This window comes from Natator depressus, chromosome 5, assembly GCF_965152275.1.
Source record: "Natator depressus isolate rNatDep1 chromosome 5, rNatDep2.hap1, whole genome shotgun sequence".
NCBI classification, from domain to species: domain Eukaryota; kingdom Metazoa; phylum Chordata; order Testudines; family Cheloniidae; genus Natator; species Natator depressus.
In genome coordinates, this window is record NC_134238.1 from 107,662,798 (window position 1) to 107,686,626 (window position 23,829).

Below are 23,829 nucleotides of genomic sequence, written 5' to 3' on the forward strand. Positions count from 1 at the left end.
TCTTTCTAATCCCAAGGGATCAGACACATTTCCCCAGGTCAATATATATTTCAGATCTTACCCAAATATCACAGTCAGCCAATCCCTCATAAACTAACTAAAGATTTATTAATAAAAGAAGAGAGTTATAAATGGTTAAGGAATCATATACATACAAGTGATTTGCAAAGTGCTTATATCAGGTTTGTAGGAGTGATGGAATAAACTGTTAGTTTGGAAAAGTCTCTGTGGAATCACCCAAACTCCAAGTTTAAAGCTTCCTTGTTAGAAATCTGGTCCAGAGCAATGAAGCAGAAAATGAAGACAAAACGGAGATGTTTCAGGTGCCTTTTTGTATCCTCTGCCATGTGCATGGAAATTTACTGTCCCAAACAAAGCCCACAGCCCATGTCCATTGACAGATACTGTCCCAAGATGGACTCCAAGGTCACATGAGTATGGAAAATTACTGGGAGAAGATGTGACCTGAGACTCCATGTCCTCCTCATATGTCCTTACACGCTTTGCTGACTCATAGGGGCGGCCACTGGTGCCTGGCTGTCTGAGGCATCCTCAGGAAGGGCTATCTGGACCAATGGGCCATTATGCGAGCTGAGTGTCTTTGATGGGCCATCAACACATAGCTGTCTAGCCTTGATGTAAATCCTGTCTCCGGGGTGCCGCTCAGGAATACATCATATGTGTAAGGTACAAGTACATAGCCAATATTCATAACTTCAGTACAAAGATGATACATGCATATAAACCAGATAAACATACTTAGCAAATCATAAATTTTCCATTGACACCTTACATGACAGAATTTGTACAAGATTCGTTGTAATTGTGGTATCAATAATGATACAAATAGTGATTCTTATACATAGCATCACACACACATTAGGCAAATTAATTACACCAGGGATCTATTTGGCCCAGAAAGATTTTCTGGAATTGTTGTGCCTTTTGTTGCTGTTTCGCCTTAGCAGTGTTTGGTCCGGAAAGGAGATTTCTTGGGAAATAAACAGCAGTCTGTGTATAAAGTCTTGTGATGTGTACAGGTGCTAAAAAACTGGGTGGGAATGCTGTTTGACAAACAGTCGTGGTGGGAAATGTGTATTTACTCTTCTTGTATGAGAAACAGAATTGTCAGTTCATAAATTTCGGGATATTTGTTTTTTTACAATAAAGTATGGTGAATCCCCAATATTTCATGTGTTGGAGGCTGCCAAATCATAGTTAGCTGAAGCCCAGGGTCTCTTATAAGGTTAAAAAAGTGTCCCATGACTTGGCCATTAGATGCTGAGACTCCTCAAGGAGTATGGGCCGTTAATGGAAATACCCCTCCAGCTTTCATGATTTATTTATTTATTTATTTTATTTAAAATCTGGTCTAATTACATTGACTTTTATGTATCCTATCAAATGGATTATCATGCATTGGCTTGGCAGGCTTGGTACCCTGTGGGGAGTCCTGAAGGAAACTTTCACAGTGGTGCCTTGCAACCCTTATCTTGTCTTTCTAGAAGCCCTGTATTATCAAGTGAGATAAGTTACTGAAGTTCCCATGTTGTCCTTCACTAGTGATTCATTGTGAATCAAAGTGCAGTATAACACTCAGCAACTGTCGCTGCATACTGAAGCCTCAATGAACTTGTTTAAACAAGAAGTTTACCACTCCACTGGTAGAAGGGTTGTTTTTTGGTAGGATGGGTTTGATTTAAATCAATTTGATTTAAATCATGATTTAAATCAATTTGATTTAAATCATGATTTAAATCAATTTGATTTAAATCATGATTTAAATCAATAGTCAGGAAGACTCAATTTAATCATGGTTTTCTACATAAAAGTGCATTATTGTTGGTTGTTATAACCTCAATACGTATTCTTCACAACTCAGAGATGATGTAGGTTTCATTTTTAGAAGGTACACACTATACATTTTTAAAGAGTGATTTATTTTGAAAAATTTTCAGATTAGTTTTACAGCTATATCAGAAAATGAATGAATGGTTATTTCATTTACCAAAGGTAATTGAAGCAGATATTTAGAAGTCATTGGGAGGTGAACTATCTCCAATTCAACAGGTTAATCAGTAATATTTGGGGGATTTTCTTGCCATCCTCTGTTAGGAGGAGAACATCACCAGACAGACATTTAAATTGTTTTATTTAACTAAAACAACAATGTTAAGTATTCTGGACTTTTTTCTTCAACAGCAAACATATAATATTTTAACAAAACAAGCATGTGTCCCTTGCTTCTCACATTTATCTCCAGACTTCTTCTCCTTGTCCAGATCTATTCCAGCCACAACAATCTTCTATTAATTGAACATTTTGAAACTTTGCACTTTTAGAGAGAGGTAAGGGATTGACTCTGTGAACACATATTTGCAGAGGGACAATAGGGTTGAGGTCTGTTATTTCTCACCTCTATTATTTAAAGAAAATAAATTTGCTGTTAACAAGCATGTTACCTCTGGAGAGACAAATCCACAGTTTGAGAACTGCCAAACTAAGCATCTCTCATAGAATATCAGGGTTGGAAGGGACCTCAGGAGGTCATCTAGTCCAACCCCCTGCTCAAAGCAGGACCAATCCCCAATTTTTGCCCCAGATCCCTAAATAGCCCCCTCAAGGATTGAACTCACAACCGTGGTTTTAGCAGGTCAATGCCCAAACCACTGAGCTGTCCCTCCCCCCATGGTATCTTCTAGACTGAGCATGGTGTCCCATTGGGTAGATAGAAAGATTAACCTAAATAATCTATACAGAAGCCTGTGGAACCCCATAAGTTTGGATCCCTAATCCATGAACTATTGGAACTCATTTACAAAACTTTTTTCTTAAACATTACATGAATATACTGTCTCATACTATAGAATTAGAATTTATAATCCCTATTCCATGATGAGATATCATTGTGCTATAATGTATATTAATTAAAACTACCTTAAACTAGATTTTTTCCTCAAAAAGCATTTTATCAAAAAAATTAGATTTAAATTTAAAAAAAAAATTATATATTATATATTATATATATATATAAATCTTTGATTTTTATCCACCCTGCTAGGCACCAACTTCAGAACTTTCTCTCTCTGGTTTTCTGTGTTCTCCAAGGAACCAGTAATACGCAAATATGAAGTAGTCAAAAAAAATTTCACTTGCTCCTAGGAGTTTCTGTAAAATACTAGTTAATATTTCAATTTATTCTGACAATCCTAAATATTCTGAATCCAGAAAAAGCCAAAAATATTTGCTATTTTGTCTTATCTTTCCAAAATCACTAACAGTGAATACTTCCTGTGTGACTTCCTGTCTGGTTAGATTAAAACCTAGTCCTCCAACATTCTCTTTCTTCTCTTGATTCCACTAGGTGTGAAGAAGGAAATTTGAGACCAGCTAGTGGTAGAAGGAGTTTTTGACAGTTGTGCTGAACTTGAGGCCACAAAATAGTTGTAGGATTTGTTCCTTCACTGGACTCAATCATCCATCCAAGTGAAAGACCCCAGTAGTGGTAGAAAACAATATACTTAAATTTGCAAATCAGTTTCCATTATACCAAGTCTTCAGTCATTTATTTTCTAAAATATTAATCTATTCAGATGAATTTCTCCAAGCTTGGTCTCTGCCTGAATGTCAATGATTATTTCATTTTGTTTTTATTTAATGATGTTGATTTTGAGAGAGAATTCTTCAGGTTTTTTTTTCTTCTTTATTTTTATATCTGTCTTTTTTTTTTTTTTTTTTTTTTTTTGAGTCACACAAAGGTTACAAATATATGTAAAATACACATTGCCTCTTCCTCCCGGGTATATATGTATGTTCCTTTTCAAGGTCAATTTCCCCACCCCCCCTCGGACAAGCTACATAAATTTGCAAGTAGAAATTTGGTATGGACATAGTTCATAATGAGTTGTAAGTGCCTTGATACATATAGGGGGGAAATTGATTAGAAATAAAGTTGTGAACGTTTGCAAATGTACTCGGGCCAAGTGCAATAGAAAATCCCATTAACACTTGAACTATAATATTCACCATAGATGTACTGCACATGTGTGCACAGGTTCAATTGCAAAGTGAGATAGCTAATTCCAGTGGCTTTAAACCAGCCAGGATATTTATTAAAGAAGTTATCCACTTCCTGTTCTCCTCACTAAAGCCTAGGAGAATGATCATAGGATAAGGACCCAAGCCTTAATAATACTTTACAATTAGATAGGACTTTAGAAATATTATATAGGTTTCGTAACATCCTGAGGCAAAGAAGTTATGTGACTCGGTAATCACATAGCAGTTTATTTAGAGCCTCTTGATTAGAACCGAAGTCTGTCTGCGGACCCAGACATTAACCATAGTCCCTCCCAAACAAATCATAGTACCTTAACTATCTCATTACTGAAATGAAGATTGTGCATTCTATACTGCAATTCTCTGTCAGGATGTATGATTCTGGACTGTATTATATTGTGTTCAATTGGCAATTTCTTAGTAATGCAGAATGTTGAGCTTTCAGTCTTATCTGCTCATTATTTGACTTCTGAGTGCCTCATTTCTCAATATTAATATTGCATTAATAGATTTTTTTTGTATGGAACATAGTAATTAAATAGAAAAATAATAATTTATCGGTACTGGGTGTTTTTTTAGTTGTTTTTGGTGAATTTAGCTAAATTCCATTCTTTTGATATGTGTATATATATTTTTAAAATAACCATGTAGCAGGGATAAAAACCAAAATAGCCTCGCAACAGCAGGGAGTGTGGATTCCTAGTCATCTGAACTAGTATAATAAAATAGTGTTATCCTACACCTTGAAAATCCTTTTAAAAAATCATAGTCCTATTTAAGTTAATATCTTTCTTTTGGGAATGTAAATATTTTTCATATTTTTAGGCAGCTACTGTGAGAGTGAAGAAATTGGAAGAAAATATTGAGGCAGAGAGAGCAGCTCATCTGGAATCCAAATTTAATTCTGAAATTATCCAGGTAAACCAGTGTCAAATATTTGTGGAATTTCCACAGTATATGATGGAGCAGCTAGTAGAGCTGTAAGACCCCAATCCTGAAAAGATTTATGCCTGTGTTTAAATTTATATAGGTGAGTAGTCCCAATTCAGTAGGACTATGCATGCTGGCAGCCTGTGGAGAAGTTTTTGCAGAAACAGGGCCTAAACGCGTACTAGTTATTGCATGACTGTAGGGGAAATTTTTTAAATTTTAAAAATTGTGGCAAAACTGTCAAAAGGAAATGTCCTACTGTTAAAACATTCCTTTACTGTTAAAATACCCAATAATTATATTTTTGCCAGGATTGCTGATGGAACTGAATGGAGATTTAAAGCACATATGTAACTGTTTCATGGGAGCAACAAACTATGTAACTTAGTTGTAGTTCTCTCTGAAACTACTGTTTTAAATATGATTTTCAGTGAACAGATTTTAACTTTAAAACAAGATGATAGTACAGTATTGGCAGATAACAAACGTGACTGTGTCAGCTTCCTCTAGATGGTCTTTCAAATAAAGTGTTAATCACAGTTTACTTTAAAGAACAAACAAGGAAACTTAAGGTGCTGAAATCATTTTCAAAATTTATGCTTTTCATTATTTGTGCTCTCTTTGCATTTGGACTAACTAGTGTCATTTTGTAGCCCATTATATTTTCTGGTTCTTGTGCTCACTAGTTCTCACTGCAAACACTTTTCTAAATGACCATTATACTAATATAAAAAAGAATAAAGAAAAATATATTTAATTTTCCTCCTTTACATAATATAACTGAATTGAGAGGGCAAATTTCTTTGGTGTTAGAGGATCTGTTTTACAAACAGAAGACTGGTAAGGTTTTCTGTTAGTAGTCGATGTACATAGAGTTGTCACATTTCTGCTCTCCATTGTATGCAACTCTAACCTTCACCATTAATTCTATGCTTTATGCTTTAATGGGACAAAAAATAGAAAACCTCTGAGAAACCTTACCAGTGTACTTAAATTAATTAATAAAATCTAAATTCCACCAAAGTATAGTAGTCTGAGTAAAAGCACCTTATATCTTTTTTTTATTTTTCTCTGCTCTTTATAGTGTATATTCAGATTCCTTTGTGTGCTCAGCGCTCCCTCACTCTCTCACAGACACAGCAAAAGAGAACACTACTGAAGATTAATGATAAGCTTTCCCTAACTTGCTTTAATTGCTTTCTTATCATTTGATAGTTAAGGATTCGAGACCTTGAAGGAGCTTTGCAGGTAGAAAAAGCCAGCCAAGCAGAAGCTCTTTCTGATTTGGAAATGATCAAGAAAGAGTTCAAAGAGGTGGAAAACGCATATGAGAGAGAGAAACATAATGCCCAAGAGAGCTTGGAAAAACTCAATATGTAAGTTTATTTATCTACTAAATGTATTGTAAGCCAGCAGTAACAGCGTTTGTAGTATTATAATTACATCCTTCTTAGGTTGCAGTTACTAGAAGATGACATGATCACACACACTTGAACAGGCCTGACATTCCATCAGTGCTGGTACATATACACACTGTGGGAAGATAGAGAAATGTAACCTATTTTATATGGATTATATGCAAAACATTCATATTGGGATGCTTGCTAGCAGCGTTGCATGTGACAACATTTTTTTTTCTTCTTAGCAAGTTAATATGGATTTATGTTTGTTAAGGGAAACTCTTAATTTATAGATTTTCAGAGAAGCTGCAGATTATTCAGGATGAGGAATGCCTCTTAGCTGTTGTATGCAGTGTTATAGCCGTGTTGATTCCAGGATATTAGAGAGACTAGGTGGGTGAGGTAATATCTTTTATTGGAACAACTTCTGTTGGGGTGAGAGAGAAGCTATTGAGCTTACATGGAGCTCAGATCTGGGAAACTTGAAGCAGGTTTTCTCAGGGTATTTGGGTGGCTCATTCCATGATGCAATCTGCTTCTCTCATGGAGTGTTCTTGTTTGGTAAAAGTGGTTTTGAGTGAGTTAAGGTGTATATCCCAGAGCATATTCTGTGGTATCTGAGTGCCTGGCTGTAGATAAGAGATTTTTTTGGTGTGTTTGGGGTGATTATTGGATCTGCAAAAATAGGTGCCTCTCCCTCAGGCCCCAGCCCAGCCCCGGATCTGCCACAGTGGGGAGAGGTGCCTCTCCCCCCACTTCCCCTACCCCCCCCCGCGCAGGTGTTGCTACAGGGAGAGAGAGCTGGGGGGAGTCCTCTCTCCCCGCTGTAGCCCTGGGCAGCCTGCACCCCTCATCCCTGGCCCCACCCAGAGCCTGCACCCCCAGCCGGAATCCTCACCTCACCTTCCCCCCCGCACCCTAACTTTCTGCCCCAGCACCCTCCCACCCCCGCCACATTAATTTTATTTTGTGCACCAGTATGGAGGTGATATGTCACACATCACCTCCATATTGGTGTACATAACAAAATTCTTTCCGCCAGGGGTGGGAAAAATTAGAGGGAACACTGCCCCAGACTCTTTTGAATCAGGATGATCATGGTTGCGGCCCTCCGGAGAGGGTGAATTCGTATTTTCCATTACCTGGATGACCTTCTGATCAAGGCACCATCATTCCTGCTTGGCCAGAGCCACCTCCCCCTGGCCATTCTGTCTGTAACATCAAATAAAACACTTCCAGGATTTTTTTGGATCTTAAACAGTGGGGCAGAGTTAGATTACATGAGCCCATGGCCCAGATGTTATTGTATGACAGTAGCATGTTATATTTTCTCACCCAAACTTTACAAGGGCAACTTGTCTTCTCACCTCTAATTTTGGACAAAATAAAGCCCCTAAAATCAGCTTACCTAAACCATGGTCACCTAAGAATATTGGTGAAGTTTCATTTTTCCAAATTTATCCAGCTCTCTTGCAGTTTTCAGAGAAATTTTTGATTCTACAGATTCTTCTTCCTCACTCTGCTCTTCTCAAAGAACTCTTTCCCCTTTCAGCCTATAATTTTGTTACAGCTTTTCTAATGGTCCGTTATTGTTCTATGTGGCTCAGAATCTCAAAAGTAGTAAAATCTCAATTTCTGAGTGGTTAGGAAACTTTGATCCCAAGGTATGATTTCTTTCCTTTTTGGAAAAAGAGTGTGTCTGTACAGACATGGGGTTGGGATTAGTAAAGTACTTTTATTTACAGTATGTACAGATCCTACAGAAAATAGCTTTGAACAGTTGCTCAGGGAAGAGCCAGCTTCTCAGGGAAGCATACTGGGTGTCTATAATCAGCACAAACAGACTTTCAGTGTTTATAAACTTTATTTTGTTTGTATCCTGTGCTTAGTTTCTAATTAGTTGTATGCTTGAACTCTTCACAATACACCTTTTGTTTGATATGGCATGCTCCAGGTGTCACTTAAAACTGGGGAATGAGCCTCCCTGGTTGGTGCCCGGCCACTTTAGAATGTCTTAGGGGGTTTTTCAGTACAAAAGGGGCTCCCTTTCTTAAACACAAATGGCCAGATTTATCCCTGGTGTATTTTTGGTGGAGTTAACCAAGGAACTCAACTATCCCAAGACTCTGCTCTCTGCTGTTAACTTGGATGCAAGCATGAAGATTTTGCAAAAATTCATTGATCTAAAAATGGCGACTCTTCCTAAATACACTGTAATGTTGATTTGTCTCAGTGACTTCCTACATGAGCTAATTTGTTTTCATTTGGGACATTTCTGCAATATTTTAACTTGTTTTGATGCTTTCCTTTTCACCTTGTGTAAAACTTCATTAAATGTATGAATTTGATAGTTTTACAATTTATGGCATAATAAATTTGGGATGAGAAGTAGAATGCGTACTCTTGATCTTACAGTCTTTGGTCTAAATATTGATGAACTTTGTGTTATGCATTAAACTTCCTTTATGAGAGAACCCATTTATATACATATGTCACTGCTTTAGTCAAAGCTTATGTTAATTAGTTTATCTGTCAGTGCTACTTTGCTCTTACTCTCCCCATTAACTTATCCTTGTACGTGGTATCAAGTCTGTGAATCCAACTCTTAGATTATTTCATTCAAGATCTTGGAATCAACCAAGAAAGTGATTTTAAGGCTGGAGATTGGTGGGGCTACATGGCAGAGACTTTAGGCTCCTAAAGTTTTAACTTGAATAATTCATCTTCCAGTCCCCAGTCCTCCTCCCTTTTGGTACCTAGAACACTGTAGAATCCACTGAAGTCCACTAAACTTAGTAAACCAATTATCTCTTATTCTTTTAGCTGTCCTAATATGACTGTTAAAGGAAAATATTTTACTGCTTTAGTAAAAATTTCCAGAGGCTTTCTCTTTCCACTATCCTTCCCTTAAGTATGTTTTACTTCCTCCAGGAAATATTTACTCTTTCAATACAGTTTTCCTAGCAGCTTTGTCCTGTTGTCTTTTTTCTTTAAAATGTCATACTCTTCTAGAACACACTCCCCCCCCCCCCCAGCTGTTTTCAAACTGCACAAATATTGTGTTTTGATCAGAGGTTCTTAAGCTGTGATCTATGGAACGCTTGCAGGTGTTCACATACATCTTGTTCCTTTTCCATGCTTTCATTTGCTAAATCTTATGAAAAGATATCTAAAAATACATAAATATTTTTTTCATTTAAGAAACAGCTGTAATTGCAACAGGGATCTTATGTAATTATCGATGTGTAGGGAGGTGGTTCATGCAACTGTCTCATGAACCTCCTTTCTCCCATTCACAGCCTTTTTATATAAACATGATCCCCACCATGAAAATTTGTGTTTTTTTTTTGTGGTAATCAGTAGGTCTGGATTTATCAAAAGGGAATGCTTAGAAAGCAAAGTAGTACCCTTGTATTAGAATGCTCTTTAATTATCCCATAACAGCCTAATTTGTTTCTATCAGGTTTGCCCACTGACTGTGGTCATCTGTTTTGTTTTGTTTTTTTCCCCTCTCCATGCTACAATTCTTCTGTTTTTTGGTTTGTCCTCTCCACCACTTCATTTTACATCAGAAGTCTATTGAGACCAAGCAAACATCCAAAAGTAAAACAAAATGCTTACCTCTGGAATGTTTCCTAATCTTGGACTCTGGCAAGACTTCAGAAGGGGATGGGATGGTGTAGAAAAAGGACTCTGTATCCCTGACTTCCTCAGCATGCTTCACTGCAAAGAGAAGGAAAAAGAGAAGGCCAGTATCTGATCTAGGTCATTTGAAAGAGGTCCCATCCGATATTTGATATACCTCTGTTTTTTCTCTTCACATTTAGTGTTCCAAACTGTCAGAGCTCTTGCGTTAAAACAGGATGAAAAAAAAAAATGGTAAAGCAAGGTCCATTACTAATCTGGAAGCAAAAGTTGGATGATGGAAAAATTTCACAGGCGCTTTTATTTTTTAAACGAAAAAGAGGTTAAGATCACCTAAATTATTCCACATATAAAATTGGGTGGTGAGAATAAAACAAAAAGTGTCTTGGATTCAGTACTATTTGACTTTCCATTACTTTTGTTTTATTAAAATAACTCTAAGTTCTGCCTTGGCTGTTATTGTTAGTAGGGACATGCCACCTGCAAAGTGCTGTGCACACTCAACTCCTGTTGTCTTTAGTGGGACCTGAGGCATCTCAGAGCCTTGCAAGATCAGACCATATACGTGTGTGTTAATAGTTTTTTGTGGACATAGTACATTAGCATTATTTGATCGTATATGAATATGGAAAATTGTCTAGTGATTACAGCATGGGGCTTGACATTCAAAGACTGGGTTTTATTGACTTTCTCCATGGCCTTGGGCAGTCACTTAACTTGTCTGTGCCTCTATTTACACCTTTATGAAATGGAAATAACACATACCAATATAACAGTGATATTGAGTCTTAATGTTTTAGTTGATTTGATATTTGAATGTGCTCTGGCAACAAACATTATAATAACGATTTAAGAATAAAAATTAAACCATATAGAATTAGATCATGTTTTCACAATTGTTTGAACATCTGTTTGAAATTTTGAAAATTGTTCAAACTGTACAACACACAATTTAGAATAGCACACCACCAGAGTTAATATACACTGCATGGATAGTTTGGGTGCTACTGTTTAATAATGGTTAAAACCGGCAAGACTTCATTCAGTCTTGAAGCAACTTCAGAGCTAATGGAATTTTTTGTTTGTTAAATGCAATCTACTCCACACCAAGGCCAAACTTATTTTTAAATTTATAATTTACGCTAAATCATAATTCAAAATGTTGACAAAAATTAAAAATAATTCATAACCATGTTTTAGCTAATAAGTCTTTCAAAATATCTGTAGAAAAAACAGACTTACAAAATCTCAGTGTCTGTTATATTGTAATTGTTCATATTAGCATAAGAATAATTAAATTAATATTAAATTGCATTCAACTGTCTCAGATCTAATAATCTGTTGGATCAATATCAGAATCACTATCTGGATTAAGAGACATGCTTTTCTTTGAATTGAAAAATAAAGGTTTTTACATAACCATAACAAAAGTATAATATTTTTTTGGTCTTAAACCTAAGCTTGGAAAGAGAAGAGAAAAACAGGAAAAAATGAATAGCCAATTTTGCCTTAGGGAGCAGCAATTGTTTATGTCTAGAATTACTTTTAGAAATATTTAGAAATATATTTTGAGTATGGCAACTTATTTTGATAAACTAACACTGGATTGTGAGAGGACATAACTGTTAGATATGATACCACTAGAATTTGAGCTACTGATTTATAGATTTAAGTACTAAACCTTTATTAATTATATATTTATATTTAAATTGTTAAAAACAAAACAAAACCAAACAAACCTACTGGGAGGATTGAAAAATTAGAAAACCAAAATAAAATAGCCAGATACAAATGGCATACTCATTTTAAAGCTTAATTAACATGCTTGGTTAGTACATTAGACATGGAGAAAGGATTATCAACTCTGGCATCAGAACTTAACAGTAGCGTTCTACTGTTTCCCCTCAATTGTTGATCTGGGCGATTTTATTAGCTGGTGTATCAACACGACTTTTGCCAATTGAGTATTTTACAAACAAAAACAGCCCTCCCTAGGGTTGGGAAGGTGAGTTCTTCCTCCAGAGAACCCAAACTCTCGCCAGAGAAGTGCCAGTTTACAGTCAAACAGACAAACTGAAAGTCTTGTAATAAAGTTTTAAAAGAAACAGAAACAGACCCTCACCACAGTTCCTTCCTCCCAACTATTCCTGAGTTTTCACTCTCCCCAAATATGTGGTGATTAAAGTCTAAAGCAAACAAGTAGAGTTCTCCCTGACTCAGAGGGGCTGTTAGCATCTTCAGCCTCCCTCTGACAAGGGAGAAGATGACTGCTACTATCTTGCCACCCCCTTTCCCATTATGCTTTGCTGTGGAGGCCTACAAATCTCGTCATCCTCTGGCACTTGGAACTGCATTTCCCAGGATTCCCTCTGACCAAAAGTGCAGAGAGCCCTGACTCTCTCACACTTAGACCGATTCAACAGTCTGTGTTCTCTCCCAAGCCACAAACTGACGCCATGGAACAACTTCCCTTCTCTCGGTGATGATTTCACTTGTCCCACAAGTCTGTCTTGGATGGCTCATAAAGCATAAACATTCTTTACAGCAAATAGACAAACAAATTCAGGGGAAGATCCCACTGTTAAAATTCTAAAAGCAAGGCATAGGATGGGATTTTTCACTCTGAGCTCTTGGACATCGCTTCCAGAGACAGTGAATAATGAGGGTAGTAATGTCCCTAGCATTTAGAGTTAAACCATTGTTAGATGATTGTTTGAACATCTTTTTGGCATTAAAATCCTATGCCACACAATTTAGAATAGAACATAACCAGATTTCATATAGACACTGTGGGTGCTACTAAAAGGAAAAGGAATACTTGTGGCACCTTAGAGACTAACCAATTTATTTGAGCATGAGCTTTCGTGAGCTACAGCTCACTTCATCGGATGCATGTAGTGGAAAATACAGTGGGGAAATTTTATATACACAGAGAACATGAAACAATGGGTGTTACCATACACACTGTAACGAGAGTGATCAGGTAAGGTGAGCTATTACCAGCAGGAGAGAGGTGGTGGGGGAAACGGGACCTTTTGTAGTGATAATCAAGGTGGGCCATTTCCAGCAGTTGACAAGAACGTCTGAGGAACGGGGTGGGGGTGGGGGGAATAGTTTTACTTTGTGTAATGACACATCCACTTCCAGTCTTTATTCAAGCTTAAGTTAATTGTATCCAGTTTGCAAATTAATTCCAATGCAGCAGTCTCTTGTTGGAGTCTGTTTTTGAAGTGTTTTTGTTGAAGAATTGCCACTTTTACGTCTGTAATCGAGTGACCAAAGAGATTGAAGTGTGGGTGCTACTGTTACGTTTTAATTCAAAGCTTGTTAGGCAAGACTTGCCTGGAGAGTGAATAAGAGTCAATTTCTGAGGTAATTGAACTGTGGTGAATTTTGTTCATTAAATGTAATCTAGAGGCCACATCAAGACCACTAAACCTATTTTACTTATGACTGCAGGCATAGTACAAACACCTGGTTATCTTAAGGGGAGGTACTATTTCTTTAAAGCCTTTCATTTAAGGAGTGGACTTTTTTTATGAAAAAAAGTAAAGGCAAGTTTTAAAGCCTTATGGCATGAAAACACGATATATAGTACATCTGTCAATTGTACTTAAAAGTATATAATGTTGGTTGACAAAAGTATATTTGAAAAACTTGTTCTAACACTGAAACTTTTCAGATTTGAAAGAGAGTATTTTTCCACAAACAAGCAACTAAATGAAGAGATCGAGGAAAAGAAGAAAGTAATTACAGACCTCTCTGAGAGACTCCAGGATAATGAAAAAAGTTGCAGAGAATTACAGGAGGAACTTGCAAAGGTAAGAGAGAAGCCCTGTGGCACTTGCTTTATTGGGCCAGTAGATGACATTATATATTTTACTATATAAAAAGCTGAAGAATGTTATGAAAATGATTTGATTGCACTGTAGGTCTAATCTAAGGGTATGTCTACATTTAAACTGCTACAGAGGCGCAGCTGCAATGATGCAGCTGCCTGGCTATAGCACTTCACTGTGGATGCTACCTACACCTACAGGAGGGGTTCCCCCATCAGCATAGTTAATCCACCTTCCCCAGAGGTAGGTCAATAGAAGAACTCTTCCATCATCCTAGTGCTGTCAAGAGCAGAAGTTAGGTTGACATAGCTATGTGTGTCAGGAGAGTGGATTTTTCACACCCTAATAGATGTAGGTATGCCGATTGTAAGTTCCCCAGTATAAACCAGCTCTAAAGCTCTGCCATAGTCTTGCTAATGTGGCTTTGGGCAAGTTACTTCACCTCTGTGCCTTAGGCTATGTCTACACTACACATAGTCATGAAGGCATAGTCCCCCAAGTGTACGTGTAGGCTGACAGAAGGAGTTTTTCTGCTGGTATAGGAACATCACCTTCCCAAATGAGGTTAGCGATGCTCTTTACTCCTGGGGAAATTCTGAACCCTGCAGGGGGGGCGCAGACTTCATACCTTCTGCAGATTTCTTGGCTCAGATTTCTTTTTGCAGAAAAATGGGGGAGCAAAGAAATCTGTGGGGAACACATGCCTCTTCCGCGGCAGCCCAGGCAAGTCTGCTGGGAGCAGCTGGCAGCAGAGAGCAGATCACTGTGGGGAGGGGAAGGGAGGAGAGAGGCTGGGTGTGTGTGCACGCATCTGTGGAGACCTTAAGGGGCCAGGGCTGGGTGCCTGCCTGCATGAGAACGAGTGAGAGAGACTCACTCAGTCCTTCTCCTTGCTGTTGCTGCATCCTGGGCTTGGAGGCATAGGGCTGTGTGAAGCAGGCTCTGTACCTGAGGCACAGCAGAAATGTAACAACTAAGCAGGCAGGCTGCTCATGTACCCATTGTTAGTTAATTGTTCCCATTCTTAGTCAATTAAGGCTCCTTTACCTTGCCAGTGTGTTGTAAAAGAGCCTTATTGTAAATGACAGTAATGGAATCCTCAGCTAATAAGGTCTATGTGCTTTCTCCCTTTTTTCCCTGTGCCAGGGAGGCACAATGGGCTTAGATTACAGCTGAGGAACTGTTTTACTTATCCATTGTAAAAAAAAAAATGCAGGACAATGATTAGCAAAACTGTATGACTTTCATGTGTGAAAGTCTGAGCAATTTAAAGTGACAGTCTACTTTACAAAAAGAAAAGGAGTACTTGTGGCACCCTAGAGCCTAACAAATTTATTTGAGCATAAGCTTTCATGAGCTACAGCTCACTTCATCGGATGCATGTAGTGGAAAATACAGTGGGGAGACTTTATATATACAGAGAACATGAAACAATTGGTGTTACCATACACACTGTAAAAAGAGTGATCAGGTAAGATGAACTATTACCAGCAGGAGAGCTGGCGGGGGGGGGGAGGGGGAGATAGGGGGCGGGAGCGGGACCTTTTATAGTGATAATCAAGGTAGGCCATTTCCAGCAGTTGACAAGAACGTCTGAGGAACAGTAGTGGGGGGAGGGGGAATAAACATGAGGATATAGTTTTACTTTGTGTAATGACACATCCACTCCCAGTCTTTATTCAAGCCCAAGTTCATTGTATCCAGTTTGCAAATTAATTCCAATTCAGCAGTCTCTCGTTGGAGTCTGTTTTTGAAGTTATTTTGTTGAAGAATTGCCACTTTTAGGTCTGTAGTCAAGTGACCAGAGAGATTGAAGTCTTCTCCGACTGGTTTTTGAATGTTATAATTCTTGACGTCTGATTTGTGTCCATTTATTCTTTTACGTAGAGACTGTCCAGTTTGGCCAATGTACATGGCAGAGGGGCATTGCTGGCACATGATGGCATATATCACATTGGTAGACGTGCGTGTGAACGAGTCTCTGATAGTCTGGCTGATGTGATTAGGCCCTATGATGGTGTCCCCTGAATAGATATGTGGACACAGTTGGCAACAGGCTTTCTTGCAGGGATAGGTTCCTGGGTTAGTGGTTCTGTTGTGTGGTGTGTGTGGTTGCTAGTGGGTATTTGCTTCAGGTTGGGGGGGCTGTCTGTAAGCAAGGACTGGCCTGTCTCCCAAGATCTGTGGGAGTGATGGGTTGTCCTTCAGGATAGGTTGTAGATCCTTGAAGATGCGTTGGAGAGGTTTTAGTTGGGGGCTGAAGGTGATGGCTATTGGCATTCTGTTATTTTCTTTGTTGGACCTGTCCTGCAGTAGGTAACTTCTGGGTACTCTTCTGGATCTGTCAATCTGTTTCTTCACTTCAGCAAGTGGGTATTGTAGTTGTAAGAATGCTTGATAGAGATCTTGTAGGTGTTTGCCTCTGTCTGAGGGGTTGGAGCAAATGCGGTTGTATCGCAGAGCTTGGCTGTAGACAATGGATTGTGTGGTGTGGTCTGGATGAAAGCTGGAGGCATGTAGGTAAGCATAGCGGTCAGTAGGTTTCCGGTATAGGGTGGTGTTTATGTGACCATTGCTTATTAGCACCGTAGTGTCCAGGAAGTGGATCTCTTGTGTGGACTGGTCCAGGCAAATACTTACCAGCAGCCACACACCACACAACAAAAACACTAACCCAGGAACCTATCCCTGCAACAAAGCCCGTTGCCAACTGTGCCCACATATCTATTCAGGGGACACCATCATAGGGCCTAATCACATCAGCCACACTATCAGAGGCTCGTTCGCCTGCACATCTACCAATGTGATCATGTGCCAGCAATGCCCTTCTGCCATGTACGTTGGCCAAACTGGACAGTCTCTACGTAAAAGAATAAATTGACGCAGATCAGACGTCAAGAATTATAACATTCAAAAACCAGTCGGAGAACACTTCAATGTCTTTGGTCACTCGATTACAGACCTAAAAGTGGCAATTCTTCAATAAAAAAACTTCAAAAACAGACTCCAACAAGAGACTGCTGAATTGGAATTAATTTGCAAACTGGATATAATTAACTTAGGCTTGAATAAAAACTGGGAGTGGATGTGTCATTACACAAAGTAAAACTATATCCTCATGTTTATCCCCCCCACCCTACTGTTCCTCAGATGTTCTTGTCAACTGCTGGAAATGGCCCACCTTGATTATCACTATAAAAGGTCCCGCCCCCCACCGCTCTCCTCCTGGTAATAGCTCACCTTACCTGATCATTCTCTTGTTACAGTGTGTATGGTAACACCCATTGTTTCATGTTCTCTGTGTATATAAAATCTCCCAACTGTATTTTCCACTGCGTGCATCCGCTGAAGTGAGCTGTAGCTCACGAAAGCTTATGCTCAGATAAATTTGTTAGTCTCTAAGGTGCCACAAGTACTCCTTTTCTTTTTGCGGATACAGACTAACATGGCTGCTACTCTGAAACCAGTCTACTTTACAGAACACCAAACACCAAAATAAAAGTAATGTAATTTAAATGAAAATCCAGGATTATAACTGGAATGCAGGGCCTTGATTACCAAGTATTTGTAACTTAACTTTCATGTGTTTAGGAAATGCTGAACAGTTATTGTGATTTATTTTTTCCTGTATGGTAGTTTATATATATTACCAAAATAAGTGAAAGTGATATGATTATATTGCATTATATTGACAAATAAAATATGCAGAATTTTGGATTTTGGGGCATGGAATTCCCCCAGGAGTAACTCTTCAGTCAGTATGGTTGTCTCTACACTGAGGGTTTTGTGAGCACAGCTGTGTCGTCAGGGGTATGGTTTTTTAGCTATGCTGGTATACATTTTAAGTGTAGACCAGGCCGTAGTTCTGTCCTCTGTAAAATGGGGATAAACAGCTCTAACTCACAGGGTGTGATAGATTTTCAAAATGGATTTCTCTATCTTATTTTCATTATAAATGTTCAGTTTTTAAATAATTCTTCTATTAGTAAGTGTTAGCTGTTACAATAACCTCCCCTTCCTCCTCCCGTTCTTTTTTTAAACAGATCTTGTTAGTTATGAGTTGGAAGTGGCATGTCATAAAGATTGTAGGGAGAAAGGAGGAAAATTTGTATGCTGTTATTTCTGTTAAGATTTCTGCTTATGATGTATTTTCAGTGTCCGATTCAATTACCTCACTCATAGGCGCCGACTTGGTGGGTGCTCTGGGGCTGGAGCACCTATGGGGAAAAATTGGTGGGTGCTCTGCACCCACAGGCAGCCGAGCTCCCCACCTCTGCTCCGCCTCCTTCCCTAAGCATGCTGCGTCCCCGCTTCTCCTCCTAGCTCCCAGCACTTGCCGCCACAAAACATCTATTTCGCGGCGGCAAGCGCTGGGAGGGACGGGGGAGGAGCGGGAACGCGGCACACTAGTCAGTGAGCTGCAGCAAGGGTCTGCATCAGAAGGATCAGCACGCCTGTTGCAGTCAAGAAAAGAAAATTTAATTACTTTCCTCACCCCAGCTTTTATGCTCATGTCTTTTCAAGCATAAAGTCATAGAACAGGACTTCCACCGCTCATGCAAATCTTTGGATTTCTTGCATTGCTCTCTTGGCTGCTCATTCCAATTTTTAATACTTTACTTCTGTTGTTACTTCTCCTTTGTCTTTCTCCCACTTGTCTCAAAACTGTATTTGTTAGCCGCTACAGGTACAACTGCAAGAGCTCATAAGGGGACAGGAGCTCATCATTTCACTGTTACCTAACCGCAGCAAACAAACTGGTCACAAGTGTTTTTTGTTTCTTTGTTTCTTTTTTAAATAAACCAAATGGTTGATGATCCCTGGGTTTGTATTTATTTAGACTTTTTAATGACTCAAATAAAACATAGTACTGCTGAGTCATATTTCTTATTCAGACTTCTAACAATTCCCCTTCAAAAGCTGGTAAGCTAATAAACCTGTTTCAGCAAAAACTTTAGCCCGTACCCTCTTGGACTGGCTGTTTCCAATGGAGTGTTTCTTCCTCTCTTTTCTGAGAAGAGACCAACTTCTTCCATTTAAGGACAAGGTACTAAGGGACACTTGCTCTAAATTAAGCCATCCTCTCTAAACCCCACAGAACCAGTAAGACAGGAATACGACAGTGCCTCCTTGACCACTGCCAATAGCTGGCTGATGTTTATCAATGTAAAATTAGAGGCGGTGAGCTGCTGGCTGTGATGATTCTCTCTGGAACCTGGATGAGTACATACGCTCGCCATGTCATATCTCTCTCTTGCTCTTTTTTCCTCCTCCTATCTCCCTTTTTTTTTGCTTTGCTTAGGAGGGTTAAATTACACATATGTGCTTTTTGCCACTTGAGAGGTTAAGACTTAGGAAGAAAATCCTGAATATAGTTTATGATAAAGCAGAATGGAACCCTCAAAACCAGCATTGCAGTATGACTGAAAGGGACATATTGGGTAGGTGGAAAAAGCTGCTGAATGACTTAAAACCTCAAGACTGCCTTGCAGAGGCAGGAAAAATACAAGTCACCTTTTAAAAAGCTTGTTCAGGAGAGGTATTCAAAGCCCCTTTCTGGATTAGATTCCTGACCCCTCCCCCACCAACTCAGTTTAGTATTTTTTTCTGAAGACTTTTGTTTTTTATTAGAGAAGCTGGAATAAGTAGGGTGTGGTCTTGTTTTTTCATGCTGGAGAGTTTTTATAATTTTTGTTAAAGCAGAAAGCTCTGGCTAAAAACTGAAATATATATGATATATTTTATTACCAAGCTTCCCTTTTTTCTGAACTGAAATTGTCAGTGGGAGAAATGTTAATATTTTTATTCTCTTGTATGATAATTACTTCCTCTTATTCTTTTATTTTAATGTGAGACCTTCTCAGTGTCTGTTTTTTTTCAGACTCAGATAATCTCATTCTATGGTTTCCCCCTGATCTGCTCTAACACAATGATTTTGTTTTAGAACGTTTCAGGCAATATTACCAAACATTTAGAATATTTTAAGGACAAACTCTTGTTTTTTGAAATAACTTGTGTTGGGACCAAGCTCATTCTTTGGGAAATTGTTATATTAAAAATAATCTTTGTCTTTATGACTCCACTGCATATAAAGTAAAGCAGTTATGCTGCTTTTAATTTAAAAGTTCAGCATGTTGCAAAAGTCTGCCACAAATCTGCCTGGACCAAATGTGATAGGATGCGTTAGCACCAGGCAGGATTGCCTGGGCAATATTCAGTATGGGCAAGATCTCAAGATTTCCTTGTGTTATTGTTAGGGAAACTGTTTTCAGACTTGTTGTTCTTTCCAACTAGTGTGTTAAGAATTTAGAGTTTGAAGAATAAGAATTTGGAAGAATGGGTATATACATTGTGGTTCAGAACTGGTTTTAAATCAAAATGGTTCCATCTCTATTCTTGGCCTCTTAAAAAAAAAAAAAAAAAAGTTGTGGTTAGAATTGTTTTTTTTAAAGATGCTTTTGGATTTCCATTCCTGCCATCTAGCAACAGATAAACCCTAACTTTTAGTTGTTGAAGAGAGAGAAAAGTTGAAGCTTTTTATTTTGTGTGGACAGAGTTGTGACTGTATATAGTGAAGGGAATTTATCATTTTATTAATAAAGTATATTAGGAAACAGAATGCACTTTATTTTCTGGTGCAAAATTATTTTAATGAGAACATTTAAACATATATGTTCCTAGATTTTTCAAATTCCTCACTAAAATGTCGATATTATTTCAATAAACATTTTTCCCCCTGTTGGTATGTCAGCCATATATAATATTTGGAGATTCTGAAAGAATGCTTAGCTGCTTCTAGACTATTAAGAGTTGAAGGTCATACCATAAGTCACTGCAAATGTACTTCCTGTAGATTGGCAATAATATCTCAGATTCTGTAACAATGAAGTCAGATATGTTGATGAGCAGAGTATAAAACATGATTAGTTAATGTTTCTACCATGTTTTGAAGATGTAAAATGCTATATAAATGCAAAGGAACAAATTCTGCTCTCAGTAATGCTGATGTTAATTCAGAAAAAAAAATTACTTAATCTGTTCTCTGCTGAACATGTCCAAGATTTTGTGTTGGGTTTTTAAAACTTGGGAGGGGGCATTCTTATTCAATTGAAGAGTTCTGCTGACTACAAAAACCAATCTAGCCTAATTCTTGTTTCTTTTATCCTAACGCAAGCCATCCTCTGGAGTTATTGAGTACCTACAATACATAGAAACTTGTTGCTCTATTATTTAGGCCCTGATTCAGAAAGGCATTCATATTCAGGATAACATGTTCAACATGGGTTTGTCCCATTGAGGTTAAGTACATGCCTAAGTGCTGTCCTGCATAGGATAGACTTCACTGCTTACTTAAGTGCTTTTCTGAATTGAAGCCTTAGTGAAAAACAGAGGTCTCTCAAACACAAATTTTCAAAATTGTGCATCTAAATTGCACCTGAAAAATATATGTAATTGCATGTACAAATGGTTATTTATTCAGGTAAAAAATTGCATGTGCAAATGTGGAACTTGTACCTGTAATTTGTACACATGAAATGTTAACTGGTAAAACTTAAGGAGCTACCTTTGGAAAACTTTGCTATATAAAACTGATTTTAGTGTCATGATTTCTTCTATTGTACTGTTCTTACCTACAGGTGTATCTTGGGTTTGTAGTACACTGGCATAAATCTCCAACCAAAGTTGCAGACATCTTGTGGAATTTTAGTTTAGGTGGTTAATCCTTAAAAAGTTTGATGTATAAAGATGTTGTTGTTGTATTATTACTCTCTTACTCAGTGCTGGGATTTTCCAAGGAGATTGAGGGAGTCGGGAGCTGAGAGCCCCAGCGGCAGCCAGGCTCCCAGTAGGGAATGGGGAGCTAAGAGACTGGGCTCTCAGCCACCCTCACAACCCTTCTTAAGTCTGTGGAAGCGCTCCTGGTGAGGATGCGTACCACTGACAGAAGGAGGAAGTGTGGATATGAAAAAACGCAGTAATTATGTGGTGGCTGTAAGTCCTAACATAGGTCGACTTTAGTTTGTAGTGTAGGCATGCCCTAAATCCCTCCTTCATGGGGAGTCCCCCTGAGTTTCTTGTCCTGTCACATGAGGGACCTAGTGTAGCTCTGTTGTGTTTAGGAAATTCCTCACTTGAGGAAGGAGTACAGAGCAGCACGGTCTTAGAACTATTGCTTCTTCTTGCAGCTAGAGATGCAAACTTTCTAATTACACAAACCGAACACCCCTTCCCCAAGGCCCAGCCCCTGCTCATTCCAGCCCTGCTCCCTCCGTCTCTTGCTCTTCCCCACCATCCTTTACTTTCACCAGACTGGGGCAGGGAGTTGGGGTGTGGGAAGGGAGTGAGGGCTCTGGCTGGGGGTGTGGGCTCTGGGGTGGGGCCAGGGATGAGGGGCTTGGGGTGCGGGAGAGGGCAGGAGGTTGGGGGCAGGGGATGAGGGCTCCAGCTGGGGTTATGGGCTCTGGGGTGGGGCCAGGGATGAGGAGTTTGGGGTGCAGGAGGGAGCCCAGGGCTTGGGTGGGGGGTTGGGATGTGTGTGTGGGGGTGTGGGTTTCTGGAGGGAGTTTGGGTGCGCAAGGGGACTCTGGGCTGGAGTAGGGGATTGGGGTGTGGAAGGGAGTCTGGGATGCGGGGTCCCAGCGGCGCTTACCGCGGCTCCCAGGAGGCGGCCACCAGGTCCTTTGCATCCCCCAAACGCATGGGCAGCCAGGGAGGCTCCGCATGCTACCTTCATGCCCGCAGGTAATAAAATATTGCGGATTCCAGCCAATGGGAGCTTCGGAGCCAGCGCTGGGGGCGGGGGCAGCGGGCAGAGCCTCCCTGGCCACTCATATGCCTAGGAGCCAGGGGGACCAGTGGCTTCTTCCGGGACCCACACGGAACCAGAGCAGGTCGGGAGCTTGCCTTAGCCCTGGGCTCCCGCTACACCACCGCCGGGACTTTTAATGGTCCGGTCGGTGGTGCCAACTGGAGCCACAGCGGTCCCTTTTTGACCGGGCATTCTGGTCGTAAACTGGATGCCTGGCAACCCTACTTGCAGACTCAGCGCTCAGAAAAATATCTTTACAAGCATAAGGACCAGAAACATTTTAAAAAATGTAAATGAAGGCTTAGATCCTGCAAAAACTGGTGGGGGCACCAGGGCCTGACCTCTACTATGGAACCTTACTCATTCTTATTAAGTACATGCATTAGGAAACTGAGAAACCTTTTGGTATATTCTCTGCAGTGCACATTCACACCTATGCTTAGGTTTTCCACTTTGCAAATTTAAGGAAAAAAATCATACGCTGCAATGATGGGGGAGAGGGAACTGGAACAGGAGTTAGAAAGGAAGGAAACTAAATTGTCTGTGGGTAAAATATAGAAGATCTGGCCAGCTTTAAGGAATTTCCTTCTGATCTTTACTGCAATTGAAAAATAGATACTGAAATTGGCATGGAGACTTATGGACATAGTCAGCAAATGGGAGTACAGAGAAACGATGAAGGCCAAATAAACTAGAATGTACTGACTAAAATGTGGTGAATTTAAAAAAAAAAAGAAGGAAGGAAGGCTGAGGGCAAAAAAAGTACATTTGCTTAGGCGTGCTTATATAAGACGTTTCTGTGGGATAGATTCAGTATGACCGTGTCTGTACTAGTGTGGCTTACGTTAAAAAGAAAGCCTTTCTTTTACTGTGATATTGACCATACTGTTATATTTTCCTATTTGATAGTATGCACTGAAAGGTCAACCCTTCTGATGTATTTGCATCCTGTGGAAAAGATAATCCTTTAAAATATATTTGTATTGGCGTTCTGCAAATACAAGCAATTGTGTATATATGGATTTCAGTAGTGTTGGAAATTCTTTGTGAAGTGTAGTACAAACTATCACATAGGGAAACCCATGTAAATGCTACAAGGGATCTAACACTGAAACACATGAATAATATATTAGTAGATATACAGCAC

General features: G+C 39.2%; 1 protein-coding gene across 9 annotated transcripts in view; it reads left to right on the plus strand.

The window, feature by feature from the left end:
- The window catches only part of CCDC171 (coiled-coil domain containing 171), a 231,580-nt gene that overhangs the window by 56,319 nt on the left and 151,432 nt on the right, over positions 1-23,829 (plus strand). For all 9 annotated transcript variants that reach the window (XM_074953416.1, XM_074953419.1, XM_074953415.1 and 6 more), the window contains 3 exons: positions 4,885-4,977; positions 6,205-6,365; positions 13,717-13,855. In XM_074953416.1, the coding sequence (XP_074809517.1) occupies positions 4,885-4,977; positions 6,205-6,365; positions 13,717-13,855 (393 nt within the window). The remainder of the gene's footprint in view (positions 1-4,884; positions 4,978-6,204; positions 6,366-13,716; positions 13,856-23,829) is intronic.